The sequence below is a fragment of the Carassius gibelio genome, chromosome A7 (assembly GCF_023724105.1).
Source record: "Carassius gibelio isolate Cgi1373 ecotype wild population from Czech Republic chromosome A7, carGib1.2-hapl.c, whole genome shotgun sequence".
In the NCBI taxonomy this organism is placed as follows: Eukaryota; Metazoa; Chordata; class Actinopteri; order Cypriniformes; family Cyprinidae; genus Carassius; species Carassius gibelio.
The window spans coordinates 9,888,385-9,908,078 of NC_068377.1; the positions used below are offsets into that span (position 1 = coordinate 9,888,385).

Below are 19,694 nucleotides of genomic sequence, written 5' to 3' on the forward strand. Positions count from 1 at the left end.
AATTAAATAAAAGTAAACAAATACTGCGCTTACTTTAAATTGAATGTAATTTGGGGGGAATTTGGTCATTTTAAAACAGAAATTTCAAACCTGGTTAAATTAAATTAAACCAAAATGTTTAAAATAATTAATATCAATAAATACAATCAATATTGCGTTGAGGCACTTTGAGTGGAAGTAAATGTCATCTGGTTAAAATAAAACCAAAACAATTAAAATAAAATTAAATAAAATATTGTGGTGATGCACTTTGAGTGCAGGTAATTTGGGGTGAATTTAGTGATTTTAAAACAGAAATTTCAAACCTGGTTAAATTAAATTAAACCAAAATGTTTAAATTAATTAATAAAATTAATAGCAATAAATACAATCAATACTGCGTTGAGGCACTTTGAGTGGAAGTAAATGTCATCTGGTTAAAATGAAACCAAATCTATTGAAATGAAATAAAATTAAATAATATAAAATTAAATAAAATATTGTGGTGATGCACTTTGAGTGCAGGTAATTTGGGGATGAATTTAGTGATTTTAAAACAGAAATTTCAAACCTGGTTAAATTAAATTAAACCAAAATGTTTAAATTAATTAATAAAATTAATATCAATAAATACAATCAATATTGCGTTGAGGCACTTTGAGTGGAAGTAAAAGTCATCTTGTTAAAATAAAACCAAACCTATTAAAATAAAATAAAATAAAATATTGTGGTGATGCACTTTGAGTGCAGGTAATTTGGGGTGAATTTTGTGATTTTAAAACAGAAAGGGCATGCCTATATTTTCCTACAATGAAACAATATTTGCTGATGAGTTTAATGAATTTTTTTTTTTTTTTTTGAGATGATAAAAAACTCTTGTCCTGTTCCAAGTAATGAAAAAGTACCAAAAAAGCTGAAATATGTCATTTGTTTAATTGCAAATAATTTGATCCCTCACCAACATCAGTGAAAAAATGAACATGAGAATGTGTTTTTTGTTAATTTATTTGAAAATGAACTTTAAATCTAAGAGGGTGCATCTCCTGTGTAGTTTACCACTAAGGGGTTCGGATGACAATCAAATTTGGGAAGCTCCGTCTCAAACTGAAGAGAGGGGTGTCATTTCCAAAAGAGCACGCGGCGCTCAAGAGTTTGTAATAGAGACAGAGAAAAGGCCCGTCTATCGCCTCCTGCAGGAGAAAGGAAGAATGACGAGGCTGAGCTGTCCTTTGTGACACCGCAAGCAGAAAGATGGCACAGAGAAAGAGAAAACAGACAAAAAAGAAGCAGCTAATCCGTATAAAAGTGTAAAGGAACTAGAATGATAGCTGAGCCTTGGCTGAAGGAAAAGCAAAAGCTTACAGCACCTGGTATTCCCAGGCGAATTCTCCTCCAAGTACCTAAGCGATCGTCAGCCGTCCAATGGTTGAGCAGAGCTGAGCAGCGATCAGCCAATGGTTGAGCAATGCTGAGCAGAGCTCAGTGCTCAACAGACCAATCATTGAGCGAGGATCGGTAAACGTCATCTAGCTGTATGAGCTGTTTTAAAAATACTGGCGGCCATTGATGATCGATTGGACTGTTTTCTTTACTATCAGGTACGTTTGGTATAATTATGTGCTAAGTAATGAATGAAACTCCATATATTTTGGGATAATTTGGCTGATATTCAAGGTTTTACATGGTAATATCTCGTCAGCGCCGTACTGACACTAACTTTCTAGCTCCGTTTGTTTACATTAAAATAGCTAGGTTTTATCTCTCTGAAATGCGTTTAAAATGCGACCAGACTATTGATTTTACATGTTGAGACGTTGAAGAATGTACTACTACTGTGTGGACTCGAAATGTAAAGCTTAAATATGCTTTAGGTGTGTTAGAATATCAATCGCGATTAGCATGCTAAATGCATTGAAAATGAATGAATGAGCTACCAATCGCCGCTGTAATGACCCGACGATCTCTGGAAATTCTTTAAAAACGTGATCAGACACTCTCGCTCACTTCTTAAGACCATATAGATAGTCTTACAGCAGTGTGGAGTTGAAATTCGATGTGTAAATATGCTTTAGAAGTGTAAACATGTCAACCGCGATTTGCATGCTAAAAACAAGTGATGAATGAATGGGCTGTTTTTGGTTACTACTTTTATGAGGGCTGCAGGGTCTATAAACATGTATTTAAGCCCTCATCTGCTTTTAGTTTTACTCATTTATTCATGTTTTACTGTACCAGATGAAACATGGAGAAGCCTAGACATCGGTGCAGCGTGTGCCACAAGACTTTCACTGAAAAGTCCAACCTGACGAGGCATCTGAAGATCCATGCCGTCGCCAGGGAGACCTTTGACTGTGATGTCTGCAGGAAGAGCTTGACCACCAAATCATCGCTGGTCAGCCATCAACAGAAAAACCAGTACCCCAACATCGTTTTGTACCGGCAAGGAGAGGCCAGGCTGCAGTGTACAGAGGCAGCAAAGTCTGTGGCAGAGGCCCCCAGCATCGTTGATGACCCAACATGGCTAGATCCCAAGACAGCAGAGGCGATGGCCAAGAGGTCCGGGGGTGAGCTGTGGAAAGGTCAGCTGGTCATGGTGTTCGGGAAGTACGCCGGTCAGACCTTCAAGTGGCTTCTAGAAAACGATGTCGGCTGGCTGGTGTGGTTGCTGTTCCAGTACTGCCAGCAGGGAGAGCAGAACGAGCTGCTGAAGTGGCAGAAGGAGCGACTGCTCCCGTACGCCAGAGAGTTCCCTCCTGTCACATGGCACCTTGACAGGAGATTGAAGGTAAGATAAACTCAGTTACCTTTTAGACCTGAGTAATGATGTTAAGCAGTAACCAGTATTAGTAAAGTATTATTTAATGTTTAATGTCACCCAGTCACCAAACAGATTCTCCAAAAACGACGAACCGCTGTCACTGAAAATGATATCATGACATTTTGTGTAGGTGTGTTACATGTTGGATTATCCATTTCATCATAGGTTCTATCAACTGTTATTGAACTCACCGACAGCAGTTGTTGTCCGCGTACACCACCTTTGGAGCAGGAGCGTTGGCACGGCGAAAGCGGGTGACCAGACCTCTGGCCATGCGTGCGTAGCAGCCCTCGGACTCGAACACCACCACCACTGTGGTCAAGAACTGACCCCACTCATTCAGCACGCTGGTGACGTACTGCATGGTGCCCTGGCCGTCGCCGTAGATCTTCTTGAGAATCTATAAAAACAAAGCAGAACATTGATTGCATGGTGTTTATCAACAGTCAGTCTGTTCCATATGATCACAAGTACTTTATGCTGTACATACCTTCCTCGTGCCGTCGATGCACAAGATTTCCCCAGTCGTACTGAGGATTTGGTCCCTGTACACGGGCATCTTCTCCATCTCCAGAATCAGGTGTGCACACCTCAGGACCCGAGCAGACGGAAGGGGAGGCGGGGCGATGGGAGGGGTGTAAGTGCCGGCTGCTCTGGCAAACGACAGGATGCCTTGCTGAGATGAAGACGATCCAGCCGCCGACGTGTGGGCATCGTACAGGAGAGTCTGGTACCGGTCCCGACGCTCCACGTACCACTCAACGTGGCCCTGCTGCAGCAGCCTCTGCACCTTGCTCATCGAGACAGCGTTGAGTCGGTCGCTCATCAGGCTGACCACACTCCTGTCCACAGCACGCTTGCCGCAGATTATGGCAGGGAACATGATTCTGACTGCCGGGGCGAGGTTTGTTAGAATTTTCGGACTGTACGGCAGCCAGGTGTACTGCTGCTGGGAACGGTGGGCACCGTCCTCCTCGTCGTCGTTCGCGTGCTCCTGGCTCGGCTCCTCCCTCAGCTTGAGACAGTGTTTGCACATCAACCTCTCAGTCAGCAGGGTGTAAAGGAAGTTCAAGCCGTACACTTGCCTGGCGTAGCTGCCGTACCCTCTCTTCTCCAGGTAGTATTCTGGCGGTGCGGGGCAGTTGGTGTTGGGTAGCGGATCAATGCCTTCATCACGCCGACCGGGCGCCAGAAGAAGGCAAGGGGTGGTGAAGAAGGAGAGCATGTTGGGCACAGCTCCCTTGTCAGCCATAGGAGGTGGTGGCGGGAGGAACTCCATCTTCTCCTTAAAGAGCTTCCTCTCGGCCATCTCTCCGCTGACATTCTTGTACCTGGACGCCCTCTCGAACAGCCCGTAGGTCTCGTTGGTCTTCAGCCACTTGATGTTAGCGGGGGCAATACCAAGGGCTTGGGCGGATTCAGGCGGCTGCTCCCAGAACTTCTGCCAGCCCTCCAGCACGACGCCACCGGGTTCCGAGGTTTCTCGGAGGGACGAGGGTCCGGGCCTCCCATCCAAGTACTAACCAGGCCCGACCCTGCTTAGCTTCCGAGATCGGACGAGATCGGGCGTGCTCAGGGTGGTATGGCCGTAAGCGAGTACAACAGTCAAGAGCGACCTATTTAAAGAAGACACACAGGCAGGCCAAAGAGAAACAGATCCTTTTCCACTCAAAGTTTTTTCCAAGTCTTTTAAAAGTCTTCTCTCTTTTTTAATATGAGCTAAATTAAGGGAAAGAAATAAGTAACAATAAAAAATATGCATTTTAATAAATAAATACATTCACAAAAGATAAATGTCGCGGTGACGCACTTTGTGTGGAAGTAATGGGGGCCTGTTTCTCAACTTTAACATCAGAAATGTCTTCTGGTTGAAATTGAATTAAATAAAAGTAAACAAATACTGCGCTTTAAATTGAATGTAATCTGGGGGGAATTTGGTCATTTTAAAACAGAAATTTCAAACCTGGTTAAATTAAATTAAACCAAAATGTTTAAAATAATTAATATCAATAAATACAATCAATATTGCGTTGAGGCACTTTGAGTGGAAGTAAATGTCATCTGGTTAAAATAAAACCAAAACAATTAAAATAAAATAAAATATTGTGGTGATGCACTTTGAGTGCAGGTAATTTGGGGTGAATTTAGTGATTTTAAAACAGAAATTTCAAACCTGGTTAAATTAAATTAAACCAAAATGTTTAAATTAATTAATAAAATTAATAGCAATAAATACAATCAATACTGCGTTGAGGCACTTTGAGTGGAAGTAAATGTCATCTGGTTAAAATGAAACCAAATCTATTGAAATAAAATAAAATTAAATAATATAAAATTAAATAAAATATTGTGGTGATGCACTTTGAGTGCAGGTAATTTGCGGATGAATTTAGTGATTTTAAAACAGAAATTTCAAACCTGGTTAAATTAAATGAAACCAAAATGTTTAAATTAATTAATAAAATTAATGTCAATAAATACAATCAATATTGCGTTGAGGCACTTTGAGTGGAAGTAAAAGTCATCTTGTTAAAATAAAACCAAACCTATTAAAATAAAATAAAATAAAATATTGTGGTGATGCACTTTGAGTGCAGGTAATTTGGGGTGAATTTAGTGATTTTAAAACAGAAAGGGCATGCCTATATTTTCCTACAATGAAACAATATTTGCTGATGAGTTTAATGAATTTTTTTTTTTTTTTTTTTTTTTTTGAGATGATAAAAAACTCTTGTCCTGTTCCAAGTAATGAAAAAGTACCAAAAAAGCTGAAATATGTCATTTTGTTTAATTGCAAATATTTTGATCCCACACCAACATCAGTGAAAAAATGAACATGAGAATGTGTTTTTTGTTAATTTATTTGAAAATGAACTTTAAATCTAAGAGGGTGCATCTCCTGTGTAGTTTACCACTAAGGGGTTCGGATGACAATCAAATTTGGGAAGCTCCGTCTCAAACTGAAGAGAGGGGTGTCATTTCCAAAAGAGCACGCGGCGCTCAAGAGTTTGTAATAGAGACAGAGAAAAGGCCCGTCTATCGCCTCCTGCAGGAGAAAGGAAGAATGACGAGGCTGAGCTGTCCTTTGTGACACCGCAAGCAGAAAGATGGCACAGAGAAAGAGAAAACAGACAAAAAAGAAGCAGCTAATCCGTATAAAAGTGTAAAGGAACTAGAATGATAGCTGAGCCTTGGCTGAAGGAAAAGCAAAAGCTTACAGCACCTGGTATTCCCAGGCGGTCTCCCATCCAAGTACTAACCAGGCCCGACCCTGCTTAGCTTCCGAGATCGGGCGTGCTTTTTTTTTTATTTTTATTTTTTATTATTAAAAAGAACATATGTACATGAAAAAATAATTCAGTTTCACATCCTTACATTACACGTAAATCATATTTCAACCAAGGCATATAGGACTTAAGCTATAGAATCAGTCCACATATACATCCTTCAAAATAAACCTTAAACAAAACAAATATTACCCACAGAGCCAGGACAAAACAACAAAATTTACCCAACTCATTACTCCTTTTGTTCTTTCAAAACTTTAAACACAACCCTTTTTTCCCTTCTATTCTAATCAACTCACTCCCTTCCACAAATGCTCTTTCAAATTCCTCATCAGGCAAGTATTTCCACATCAAATACACATTTTTCTTAAAGATCATTTTGAACATTGGCATTACATCCTATCATAATAAGCCATGCTCCTCCTTACCCATATCGCATACCTAGCATTACTTAAAACCATGTTCCATAAGTTCACTTTACTATCCTTTTTGTTCATGTTTATCCCAAACAAAAACAACTTTTTCCATTCCTCCCCTGCCACATCTATCCCCATTCCTTTTTTCACTAATACTTTTACTGCAGCATGAAATGCTTCCAGCCCTTTACATTCAAAAAAAATGTGCATCAATGTTTCTGGCTCTGTCTCACAAACATCACACTCTCGATTCACATTTCTGTTCATTTGATGAATCACCACCTTTGTATATATTCTGTTATGCCTTAATTTGAAGTCCAGGTTTTCACAGTCCAGTCCATTGTATTTCACATTTGAGTTCTTCCAAATCATCTTTACATTTATTCCAGGGAATACTCTTGGCCATACCTCCTCAGACGCAGGCGTTTTGATTTCCTTTTTCACCATCATCTTGTAAATTATTTTAACGTTCAATTGATGCAAAAAAAACTTTTTTCCTTTTTTGTCCAAAACATACATTTCAGGAAATCCCCAATCTCCTACTTTCACGGTCTCTCTCTCAATTCTTTGCACCCACCCTTCTGGTAGGCTTGTTTTTATATTTTCACATTCACAGTCCACTTTAGATATTTCAATTTCATCATCCCATCCCACCACACAATCATATATAGCCCTATTTGGCAAAAAACCTTCAATATACTCATATGCCATATCTTTCACTTTTCTAACTCCCGCTCTCATAAACAATTTATTATAAAGAGTTTTCTCTCTCCTATTTATTTTTGGATTCAGAAATAATGGCTGGTTAAGGACTTGATTTATATTATTGCAATCATAATTAACGTTAACTAAAAACTCAGCCCAAGCACTAAACACTTCCCGATAAAACTCTGGCATTTTTTCAGTCATAGGTTTTTTAAAAGCCATAAACAATCCTTCCTCACCACATCCTCCCCCTTCATTTAAATAAGTTTTCATATATCCCTTCCACCCATACTCTACTTTGTCACATAAATACTTTTTTTATTGTTTTAACTCTTATTGCCTTCCTCTTAACATCTAAATCTACCAACCTCAGACCCCCTTCCTCATAATCCGCTATCAATGTTTTTGTTGAAATTTTGATTCCTTTACCTCCCCACACAAAAGTATTCATAATCTCTTTTATTTCGTTCAATACCCAGTCTGGTATACTAATTGCTCCCATCACATAGTTGCATTTAGTAAGTATTAATGAATTAACAACTACCACCTTTCCTCTTAGTCTTAATTCTCTTTGCCTCCAGAAATTTAATACTTGTTTGATTTTGTTTAAAACTCCAGTCCATGTTGCATCTCCAGCCTCCTTCATATCTACTCCTATATTCACTCCTAATATTTTTAAATGATCTTTCACTATTTTAAACGGAAAATCTAACCCTTCTATCTTCACTCCTCCTACACTCATTATTTCCGACTTATCAGCATTTATTTTTGCACCCGAAGCTTTTCCGTATATTCCCATCTGCATTCTTATTCTCTTGACACTCTCTATATCCCTGACAGTAAAAGTTGTGTCGTCTGCGTACTGGTGGATGACACTTACTCCCCCATACGGAATTGGGATACCTCTTATTTCCTTATCATTTTTTATCAAAGATGCAAGCGGTTCCGCTGTTATTGAATATAACAGTGCAGATAGTGGGCACCCTTGTCTGACAGACCTTTCTAATGGAAAGGGATCAGTTAATACCCCATTGATTTTAACACAGCTTCTAGCATTGTCATATATTAATTTTATCCATTTTCTTATTCTCTCCCCAAATCCATATCTTACCATTGTCTGCTCAATAAAACTGTGTTCCACCCTATCAAAGGCTTTATTCAAATCCACAGATAAAACCAATCCCCCTTTTCTATCTTTTCCCATATTTTCAACAACGTCCCTTATTGTACAAATGGTATCCGCAATATCTCTCCCCACTATACTGTACGCTTGGCTTGGCGACACAATACTCCCTACTACCTGCTTAATTCTATTAGCTATAAGTTTTGTTAAAATTTTATAATCTGAGTTTAGCAGACTCAGAGGCCTATAATTTTCCAACTTCAATGGATTCCCTTTATTTTTATATAATATGGTTATTATTCCTAAGCCCATAGATGCCGGCATTTCCTTCCGCTCTTCCATATCTTTATACACTTTTAACAATATTGGCGCTAAGGTCCCTATAAACGTCTTGTAAAACTCGTGAGTTAAGCCATCTGAGCCAGGACTTTTATTGTTTTTTGTCTGATTTATTGCATCCTTTATTTCTAAAATACTTATATCTTTTTCACACATATTCTTCTCATCCTCATCTAGCTTTACATTAACATTACTCAAGACTTCATTCACACACTCTTGTTTTACACCCTCCCTCTTATATAACTCTCTATAAAAAACCTCCACCTCTTCTATTATCCCCACAAAATCATTTATTTTGTCACCGTTTTTATTTTCCAGTTCAAAGATCTGATTTCTCCTCTGCTTTTTATTTTCTAAATTAAGGAAAAACTTTGTACTTCTTTCTCCCTCCAAAGCATACTGAGCTCTGCTTCTTATTCTTATTCCCTTGCTTTTTTCCTTTTCATACTCTTCTAATTCTGTTTTTAGCCTCATAAAGCCATCTTCACCATACTCAGGATTATTTTCAATTTTTTTAGCTTCTTCTTTTAAAGCATTTTCCAATACTTTACTCCTCCTCATAAAATCCCTCTGTTTTGAATATCTAATACTTCTTTTTTTAATTTTCCTTTTCATTTCCTCCCACCACTCACAAATATTTTCCTCATATACCGGGTTCTGCATTTCATAATTTATACATTTTACAATGCTTTCCTTATACGCCACTTCATTTAACAGATTTGAATTTAAACACCACACTCCCCCTCCCCTCTTCTCCCCTGTAACACACATCTTAACTGTCATCACAGCATGATCACTTAAACCAACAAAACTATATTTCACATTTTTTACATATTTTAGTATTTCTCTTTTCATCAAACATAGATCTATACGACTCTGTTTTAAGTTACCCATCACCATTTGTCTTCTCGAAAATTCTCTCTTATATGGATTCTCTTCCCTCCACACATCAACTATATCATCACTCCGCATCCACTCTAATAAGATCTTTCTTGACCCATCAGTTTTAAAATTGGCACTACTTGAAGCGTCCAGTCTCGTGCACCATACATTAAAGTCCCCAACCACTATACACTTTCCTTTACATATAGTCTTCATTTCATTAAAGACTCCTTTTCTTTCAACCTCTACATTCGGTGCATAAATATTCATAAGCCTAAACAATTCATTGCAAAACATAAATTCAAGCCCTAACAATCTCCCGCTTCCATCTTTATAAATCTGTTTCACATTTTGCACTCTTTCTGTTTTTGTCAAAATGGCCACTCCACAGGCATTTACATTCCCGTGACTTACATAAATTTCTCCATCCCATTTTTTTTTTATATTATCCATTATATCCCCTGTCCAGTGCGTCTCTTGTAAACATAGCACATCAGCTTTTAACAATCTCTTCACCCTCTCAAACTTATTCATGTCTCTTAACCCATTACTGTTTAAACTCGCAATTTGCAAAACACCCCACATTATGATTATAAAGAAAATAAAATAAATTATATATATATATACTAGGGGTGTAACGATACGCGTATTCGTATTGAACCGTTCGGTATGAGGCTTTCGGTTCGGTACGCGGTACGCACTATGTACCGAACGGTTCATTGGACTAATTAATTATATTTGGAAAAAAGAATTGTGAAATATAATGATATGCATTCAACAAGGTAGCCCAATAACCCAAACGACGTAACAGGCAACGCCCCTGACACCCCCGAAGAAGAAAAAAGCACCAACTTATATGTTTATGTTATGCTGCTCAGTCAGGCGCTTGCTCACTCAGTACGCGCTGAAGGCTCGTTTAAAAAATGGCCAATGCGTTTAAAAGACCAGAAATAGAAAATCCTCCAATAACCAACAGGTCTCGTGTTTGGGTGCACTTTACCAATCGATCGGGGCATCCAAACAAGCACGGAAATCAAAATGGACTAGTACTATACTGTGTCGGAATTTCCTGAGCAGTACGATACAATTAACAGGCCTGCACGTTATTAGATAGAAGAACTGTTATAAATAGAACGTATGCAAGGGCAGTTTTGAAAACTCCACCTACTTTGCTCTTGGTATGGTGCAGCGCAAATCGCGTTGTATCTGAAGGGCAACGCTGAGCCCAGGGTCCAGCACCGCGCATACCGCGTCCTGTGTAAAAGACCCTTTGGCCATTTTCCAACGAGCCTTCAGCGCGTACTGAGTGAGCGAGCGCCTTACTCTGTAGTGGAAAACGCAGGTTTTAAGAACATGCTTAATGTAATTGAGCCCCGTTACAATATTCCTTCACGAGCCTATTTCAGCCAGAGAGTAATTCCTGCTTTGTTCCAAAAAACATAAGCCCTATAGAGAACCAATTGAGTAAAAACACACTCAATATAAAGAGTTATAGAGTTCCATATAAAAGGTTACATCTTTCTATGTGTTCATAACTACTACAACAATATGACATTTTCATTTTTTTTATTTTTTATAAGGAGCTGTTGTTGTTTATAAAATATGCTGCTAAGAAAACACCATAGAATATGGGTAAAGAATAGCTCCATCATTGTTCAATGTAAAAAAAAAAAAAAAAAAAAAAAAAACATACTTTGTTAGTTTTAATAAATAAAACATTTTTTAAAAATCAAGGAAATTTATCTGCCAATTTTTCTTTTTGCTGTATCTAAAACGTACCGAACCGTACCGAACCGAACCGTGACACCAGTGAATCGTATCGAACCGAACCGTGAATTTTGTGAACCGTTACACCCCTAATATATACCAATTCAAATTAAATCAAGCTCCTACTTTCTGCCTTGTGCTCCTCCACTCGTTTCTTCTTTCTTTCTTTTATTCAGCATACCTGTCCCCTTACTCGTGTCCATATCTTCGTCCGCGTTTGTCACAAGATTCTCTACCACTTCTCCCTCTTTTGCTCCGCCATCATCTTTCTTCATTCTTTTTCCCCTCAGATGTTTTCCTTCCTTCTTTTTGGCATCATCACCTTCATCTTTACTTTTAACCTCATCCCTGTCTCCAGCTTCACACTCCATATCTTTAGGATCCATCTCTTTACCTGGTGTACTCTCTTTCTTCTTCCTCTCTCTTATCCGCTGCCCTAAGCCAACCTCACCTTGGCTGTTCTCACTTCCAATTTCTCCCCATGTCGTCACTGTCTCTTCTTTTCCCTTGGAAATTTGGCTCTCCTCTCCTTCTACATTTAAACTCTCTTCCTCTTCGCTCTCCTCCACCTCATATAGATCCGACGTTTCTTCCTCGCTGTTCTCCTCTTCCATCACTGCCGGCGTTTCACACACACAGCGTCCTGGTCGCATTCCACACACGCCACAATTCACCTCCTTGCACTCTCTTGAATAATGTCCTTGTTTGTCGCATCTAAAACATCTAAAGCTCGGGCATTCTCTCACAACATGCCCCGGTTGTATACACAGACGGCAAACCTTGACTTGTCGATCGTGTATAACCCTGAAGTGTTCAGTCCCACTGAGCGTTTCAAACTTCGTTGAATAAGGCAAAGATTTGACGATATTGTTGAACTTAACTTTTAAAAACCTTGTCCCATCTGCAATGTCAGTTCCCGGCCACATTCTCCTCTTTATTTTAGAGGCTGCTGTTACTCCCCAATCCTTTAGTTTGTTCAATATTTCCTCGTCCTAAATGTACATTGGCAGTCCTAAAAAGGAAACGACCATCTCCATGCAATCCACTTCTTTTACCATGACACGACTTTTTTTAATCATCAGACCATCCAAAATTTTCTTTTTTGCTCTCACATCCGCCATTGTTAATTCATACTCTTTTGGAGACTTATATCTACATCCAATAACTCCTCCGCACTCTTCTTTCACGGTCTTCAACAGTTCCATCATTGTGATTCTGTCCTCCCCTTCAATCTCCACCAACACCGTCAGTTCTTTATCATAACTGCGCTCCTCACCTCTTGCGTCCGACATGTCACGGTCGCTTTCCTTATCCAATTGTCCAGCCATTTCTCCTCCTTTGCTACTAGAAGTGTTTATCCTCAAACAGCAAGAGCTGTTTGAGGATTTAGTCGAACCCAAACTGTACGTACTGTTTTGCTATAATTATTTCAAGCAATTCAACAGAACAAAATCTCCAACTCCACACAAGCAAACACACTCCTTCTCCCTCCTTGCTTCTCTTGCTGTACCACTTCCTGTCACCACTAAAAGTTCAGGGTGGTATGGCCGTAAGCGAGTACAACAGTCAAGAGCGACCTATTTAAAGAAGACACACAGGCAGGCGAAAGAGAAACAGATCCTTTTTCACTCAAAGTTTTTTCCAAGTCTTTTAAAAGTCTTCTCTCTTTTTTAATATGAGCTAAATTAAGGGAAAGAAATAAGTAACAATAAAAAATATGCATTTTAATAAATAAATACATTCACAAAAGATAAATGTTGCGGTGACGCACTTTGTGTGGAAGTAATGGGGGCCTGTTTCTCAACTTTAACATCAGAAATGTCTTCTGGTTGAAATTGAATTCAATAAAAGTAAACAAATACTGCGCTTACTTTAAATTGAATGTAATTTGGGGGGAATTTGGTCATTTTAAAACAGAAATTTCAAACCTGGTTAAATTAAATTAAACCAAAATGTTGAAATTAATTAATATCAATAAATACAATCAATATTGCGTTGAGGCACTTTGAGTGGAAGTAAATGTCATCTGGTTAAAATAAAACCAAAACAATTAAAATAAAATAAAATATTGTGGTGATGCACTTTGAGTGCAGGTAATTTGGGGTGAATTTAGTGATTTTAAAACAGAAATTTCAAACCTGGTTAAATTAAATTAAACCAAAATGTTTAAATTAATTAATAAAATTAATATCAATAAATACAATCAATATTGCGTTGAGGCACTTTGAGTTGAAGTAAATGTCATCTGGTTAAAATAAAACAAAACCTATTAAAATAAAATAAAATATTGTGGTGATGCACTTTGAGTGCAGGTAATTTGGGGTGAATTTAGTGATTTTAAAACAGAAAGGGCATGCCTATATTTTCCTACAATGAAACAATATTTGCTGATGAGTTTAATGATTTTTTTTTTTTTTTTTTTTTGAGATGATAAAAAACCCTTGTCCTTTTCCAAGTAATGAAAAAGTACCAAAAAAGCTGAAATATGTCATTTGTTTAATTGCAAATCATTTGATCCCACACCAACATCAGTGAAAAAATGAACATGAGAATGTGTTTTTTGTTAATTTATTTGAAAATTAAGTTTAAATCTAAGAGGGTGCATCTCCTGTGTAGTTTACCACTAAGGGTTTCGGATGTCAATCAAATTTGGGAAGCTCCGTCTCAAACTGAAGAGAGGGGTGTCATTTCCAAAAGAGCACGCGGCGCTCAAGAGTTTGTAATAGAGACAGAGAAAAGGCCCGTCTATCGCCTCCTGCAGGAGAAAGGAAGAATGACGAGGCTGAGCTGTCCTTTGTGACACCGCAAGCAGAAAGATGGCACAGAGAAAGAGAAAACAGACAAAAAAGAAGCAGCTAATCCGTATAAAAGTGTAAAGGAACTAGAATGAAAGCTGAGCCTTGGCTGAAGGAAAAGCAAAAGCTTACAGCACCTGGTATTCCCAGGCGAATTCTCCAAGTACCTAAGCGATCGTCAGCCGTCCAATGGTTGAGCAGAGCTGAGTAGCGATCAGCCAATGGTTGAGCAATGCTGAGCAGAGCTCAGTGCTCAACAGACCAATCATTGAGCGAGGATCGGTAAATGTCATCCAGCTGTATGAGCTGTTTTAAAAATACTGGCGGCCATTGATGATCGATTGGGCTCATTAGGAAGATGAATTTAGTTGTCTTAAAATATTGGAGTTAATAATATGTGAATGGTAAGGTATTAAAATTAATATTTTTATTAGATATTATATATTTATGAATTTTATTTATTTATTTTTTTTGGATTTATGTATTTATGTATTTCTTTATTTAAAGAGTAGTGAGTGAAGGCTATTAGGATCCACACTCCATTTCAGAAGGTGGCGGTAATGCACACTTAAAAGTTGTTTGCCAACCGCCAATTTAAAAAAGAAGAAGAAGAAGATGATCGATTGGACTGTTTTCTTTACTATCAGGTACGTTTGGTATAATTATGTGCTAAGTAATGAATGAAACTCCATATATTTTGGGATAATTTGGCTGATATTCAAGGTTTTACATGGTGATATCTCGTCAGCGCCGTACTGACACTAACTTTCTAGCTCCGCTTGTTTACATTAAAATAGCTAGGTTTTATCTCTCTGAAATGCGTTTAAAATGCGACCAGACTATTGATTTTACATGTTGAGACGTTGAAGAATGTACTACTACTGTGTGGACTCGAAATGTAAAGCTTAAATATGCTTTAGGTGTGTTAGAATATCAATCGCGATTAGTATGCTAAGCATTGAAAATGAATGAATGAGCTACCAATCGCCGCTGTAATGACCTTACGATCTCTGGAAATTCTTTAAAAACGTGATCAGACACTCTCGCTCACTTCTTAAGACCATGAAAGAGATAGTGTTACAACAGTGTGGCGTTTGAAATTCGATGTGTAAATATGCTTTAGAAGTGTAAACATGTCAACCGCGATTTGCATGCTAACAACAAGTGATGAATGAATGGGCTGTTTTTGGTTACTACTTTTATGAGGGCTGCAGGGTCTATAAACATGTATTTAAGCCCTCATCTGCTTTTAGTTTTACTCATTTATTCATGTTTTACTGTACCAGATGAAACATGGAGAAGCCTAGACATCGGTGCAGCGTGTGCCACAAGACTTTCACTGAAAAGTCCAACCTGACAAGGCATCTGAAGATCCATGCCGTCGCCAGGGAGACCTTTGACTGTGATGTCTGCAGGAAGAGCTTGACCACCAAATCATCGCTGGTCAGCCATCAACAGAAAAACCAGTACCCCAACATCGTTTTGTACTGGCAAGGAGAGGCCAGGCTGCAGTGTACAGAGGCAGCAAAGTCTGTGGCAGAGGCCCCCAGCACCGTTGATGACCCTACATGGCTGGATCCCAAGACAGCAGAGGCGATGGCCAAGAGGTCCGGGGGTGAGCTGTGGAAAGGTCAGCTGGTCATCGTGTTCGGGAAGTACGCCGGTCAGACCTTCAAGTGGCTTCTAGAAAACGATGTCGGCTGGCTGGTGTGGTTGCTGTTCCAGTACTGCCAGCAGGGAGAGCAGAACGAGCTGCTGAAGTGGCAGAAGGAGCGACTGCTCGCGTACGCCAGAGAGTTCCCTCCTGTCACATGGCACCTTGACAGGAGATTGAAGGTAAGATAAACTCAGTTACCTTTTAGACCTGAGTAATGATGTTAAGCAGTAACCAGTATTAGTAAAGTATTATTTAATGTTTAATGTCACCCAGTCACCAAACAGATTCTCCAAAAACGACGAACCGCTGTCACTGAAAATGATATCATGACATTTTGTGTAGGTGTGTTAAATGTTGGATTATCCATTTCATCATAGGTTCTATCAACTGTTATTGAACTCACCGACAGCAGTTGTTGTCCGCGTACACCACCTTTGGAGCAGGAGCGTTGGCATGGCGAAAGCGGGTGACCAGACCTCTGGCCATGCGTGCGTAGCAGCCCTCGGACTCGAACACCACCACCACTGTGGTCAAGAACTGACCCCACTCATTCAGCACGCTGGTGACGTACTGCATGGTGCCCTGACCGTCGCCGTAGATCTTCTTGAGAATCTATAAAAACAAAGCAGAACATTGATTGCATGGTGTTTATCAACAGTCTGTCTGCTCCATATGATCACAAGTACTTTATGCTGTACATACCTTCCTCGTGCCGTCGATGCACAAGATTTCCCCAGTCGTACTGAGGATTTGGTCCCTGTACACGGGCATCTTCTCCATCTCCAGAATCAGGTGTGCACACCTCAGGACCCGAGCAGACGGAAGTGGAGGCGGGGCGATGGGAGGGGTGTAAGTGCCGGTTGCTCTGGCAAACGACAGGATGCCTTGCTGAGATGAAGACGATCCAGCCGCCGACGTGTGGGCATCGTACAGGAGAGTCTGGTACCGGTCCCGACGCTCCACGTACCACTCATCGTAACCCTGCTGCAGCAGCCTCTGCACCTTGCTCATCGAGACAGCGTTGAGTCGGTCGCTCATCAGGCTGACCACACTCCTGTCCACAGCACGCTTGCCGCAGATTATGGCCGGGAACATGATTCTGACTGCCGGGGCGAGGTTTATTAGAATTTTCGGACTGTACGCCAGCCAGGTGTACTGCTGCTGGGAACGGTGGGCACCGTCCTCCTCGTCGTCGTTCGGGTGCGCCTGGCTCGGCTCCTCCCTCAGCTTGAGACAGTGTTTGCACATCAACCTCTCAGTCAGCAGGGTGTAAAGGAAGTTTAAGCTGTACACTTGCCTGGCGTAGCTGCCGTACCCTCTCTTCTCCAGGTAGTATTCTGGCGGTGCGGGGCAGTTGGTGTTGGGTAGCGGATCAATGCCTTCATCACGCCGACCGGGCGCCAGAAGAAGGCAGGGGTGGTGAAGAAGGAGAGCATGTTGGGCACAGCTCCCTTGACAGCCATAGGAGGTGGTGGCGGGAGGAACTCCATCTTCTCCTTAAAGAGCTTCCTCTCGGCCATCTCTCCCCTGACATTCTTGTACCTGGACGCCCTCTCGAACAGCCCGTAGGTCTCGTTGGTCTTCAGCCACTTGATGTTAGCGGGGGCAATACCAAGGGCTTGGGCGGATTCAGGCGGCTGCTCCCAGAACTTCTGCCAGCCCTCCAGCACGACGCCACCGGGTTCCGAGGTTTCTCGGAGGGACGAGGGTCCGGGCCTCCCATCCAAGTACTAACCAGGCCCGACCCTGCTTAGCTTCCGAGATCGGGGGCGTGCTCAGGGTGGTATGGCCGTAAGCGAGTACAACAGTCAAGAGCGACCTATTTAAAGAAGACACACAGGCAGGCCAAAGAGAAACAGATGCTTTTCAACCAGTGGCGTAGCCACAGGTGTGCCAGGGTGTGCCTGTGCCACCCAGAGTGGCAGCTGGAACACCTAAAAATAGACGCAGAATTATTTTTTATAGTCTCAATAAAAAATGTTTACTAAACTTGGGCTATTGTTGTTTACTTAGAAAAAAAAAAATATTTTTAAATCAACCCTTTCATGCGTAAATTACAAATATTTTAACCGACCCCTTGTTTCCATGGCGACGCGTCATGATTGTCACGTGACACACCACAGCCACTAACAGATGCATCAGTATTCATTTTATTTAGTTTTTAATTTTTTTATTAAAATACATACACAAACTTGCCTACCATGTCAACTATCTGATATTCCGATTCGTCGTTTAAAAACCTTTATAAATTATCTTGATCTATAACGAGATGAGCGCTGCAGATCAGAGTCCTGTCAGCCGGATTTAACGTACAGCACTTGAATTCCCCAGTTTCTCCCGAAATACATGAATGTGTTGGCTGTTGGCTGTTGAACTGGACGAAGAATAGAGTAAACTTTATTGTTCTGCTATGTATGTCTGATATATGAATAAAACACGTCTGCAAATAACATTTGATTAGATAGTTTTTGCTGCTTCCATAGACATCAGTGTGTGTTTTACAAACTACCAATGTATTGTTTTACTAGTGATTATGTATATTTAAATATATGAAACCTAAAATAAACACTATGTGGTTGAAAACACAGCATATTAATTGTGATATATTACAAGCGCTGAGCGCGTCCGTCTCTGGCTCAGTGTCAGCAAACGCGCGAAAGCTGTTTGAATCTGACAGTTCTGTGACGCCACTGAACATTCTAAATCCTACTCTCAGGGCCAGGGGCACAGAAATAAGAATCCAATATACAGTATGGTGCATTAATGCTAAAAATGTTAAAATGTAATTTACATTTTAAATTATTTTTGTTAAAATATATCTGCCGACATTTGGACTGCCAACCAATCAGCAAACAGCAGCTGACTGTGACCCCAGCAGTCTATGATATAAACATAATTTTTGATTGCACATTGCTAGCTAGTGATATGTCGGAGAGCTCCTTTCTTAATTTTTTTTAGCAAAAAACCTTGGCTTGATTGACAAGGCCTAACGTTACACCTGATGAGGATGCTTCTCCCTTCCAGGGCCCAACATCAACAGACAGTGTTGCCAGATTGGAAATGTCCAAGTTTCATATCAGAAGTTCAAAATTATTGTATTTGGAAGAAAATTATTACATTTAACATTTAACTACATTTTGACATGACCTGCAAATTACCACTAGGAGTGTGGTTGGACGGAAGCAGTGCAACAAAAATAGTAGCCCATAATTTAATGAATGTGGCACACCCAGTCTCTTTTCTGGCTACACTACTGTTTTCAACTCAAAGCTTTTTCCAAGTCTTTTAAAAGTCTTCTCTCTTTTTTTTAATATGAGTTAAATTAAGGGAAATAAATAAGTAACAATAAAAAATATCCATTTTAATAAATAAATACATTCACAAAAATCAAAGTCGCGGTGACCCATTTTGTGCGCTTCATAGGCCGTATAGGCAAATGCTAAGGGCGCCACTCATCCATAGGGGCGCCAGAATGAGTGAACGAGTGAATTATTTATTTATTTATTTTTTACATATTTTTTTTTATAATAGGCTACTATTTAAAAAACATTAATTCGAAATACTACCAAATAAAGAAAGAAAAAAAAATCCGGCTCTTCAATCTTCCCCCGCCCATCGAGTGCTTGAAGTGCGTCAGAAACAGAGCGCGCGCACGATCAGTTGTTGGTAATTTGTTGTGTAGCGTGCCCGACGCCGCATCCAATGTAGACAGCACTGCTTTTGTTAACACACAGCTCGTAGAAACGGGCCTGACAGCTCGCGCCAGTTCTAGACACGGGGAAAGTTTCCTGATTGTGACGGAAGGCCGAATTTACATGACACATTATAAATGAGCATAGTCATAGATAGATACAGTGCCAAAAAGAAGAGAATAGGATAAAGACAGACAGGGGCGTAGCACCAAATTTTGGGCCCTGGGTACAAAC

General features: G+C 40.0%; 2 protein-coding genes and 1 pseudogene across 5 annotated transcripts; 1 reads left to right on the plus strand and 2 right to left on the minus strand.

Annotated features, from left to right (window-relative positions):
* Positions 1-1,455: 1,455 nt before the first annotated feature.
* On the plus strand, positions 1,456-17,757 carry LOC128017705 (zinc finger protein 809-like). Of its 4 annotated transcripts, none has more exons than XM_052603161.1 (4): positions 1,456-1,577; positions 2,215-2,535; positions 15,719-15,947; positions 16,146-17,757. In XM_052603161.1, the coding sequence occupies exons 2-4, from the start codon at positions 2,222-2,224 to the stop codon at positions 16,236-16,238; spliced, it is 636 nt and encodes a 211-aa protein (XP_052459121.1). In that variant the 5' UTR covers positions 1,456-1,577; positions 2,215-2,221; the 3' UTR covers positions 16,239-17,757. The 4 variants fall into 4 exon arrangements, with proteins under 4 accessions (XP_052459121.1, XP_052459123.1, XP_052459124.1 ...); XM_052603164.1 differs by lacking the exons at positions 1,456-1,577; positions 2,215-2,535 and adding exons at positions 14,604-14,758; positions 15,398-15,632 and having other exon boundaries at positions 15,705-15,947; XM_052603163.1 differs by lacking the exon at positions 2,215-2,535 and having other exon boundaries at positions 1,460-1,577; positions 15,398-15,947.
* LOC128017707 (uncharacterized) lies at positions 2,765-16,895 on the minus strand. The gene is made up of 3 exons (XM_052603167.1): positions 16,771-16,895; positions 3,288-3,587; positions 2,765-3,197 (listed from the first exon to the last, which is right to left on the minus strand). The coding sequence occupies exons 1-3, from the start codon at positions 16,861-16,863 to the stop codon at positions 2,985-2,987; spliced, it is 606 nt and encodes a 201-aa protein (XP_052459127.1). The 5' UTR covers positions 16,864-16,895; the 3' UTR covers positions 2,765-2,984.
* Positions 4,259-4,391, minus strand: LOC128017937 (uncharacterized; annotated as a pseudogene).
* Positions 17,758-19,694: the final 1,937 nt, after the last annotated feature.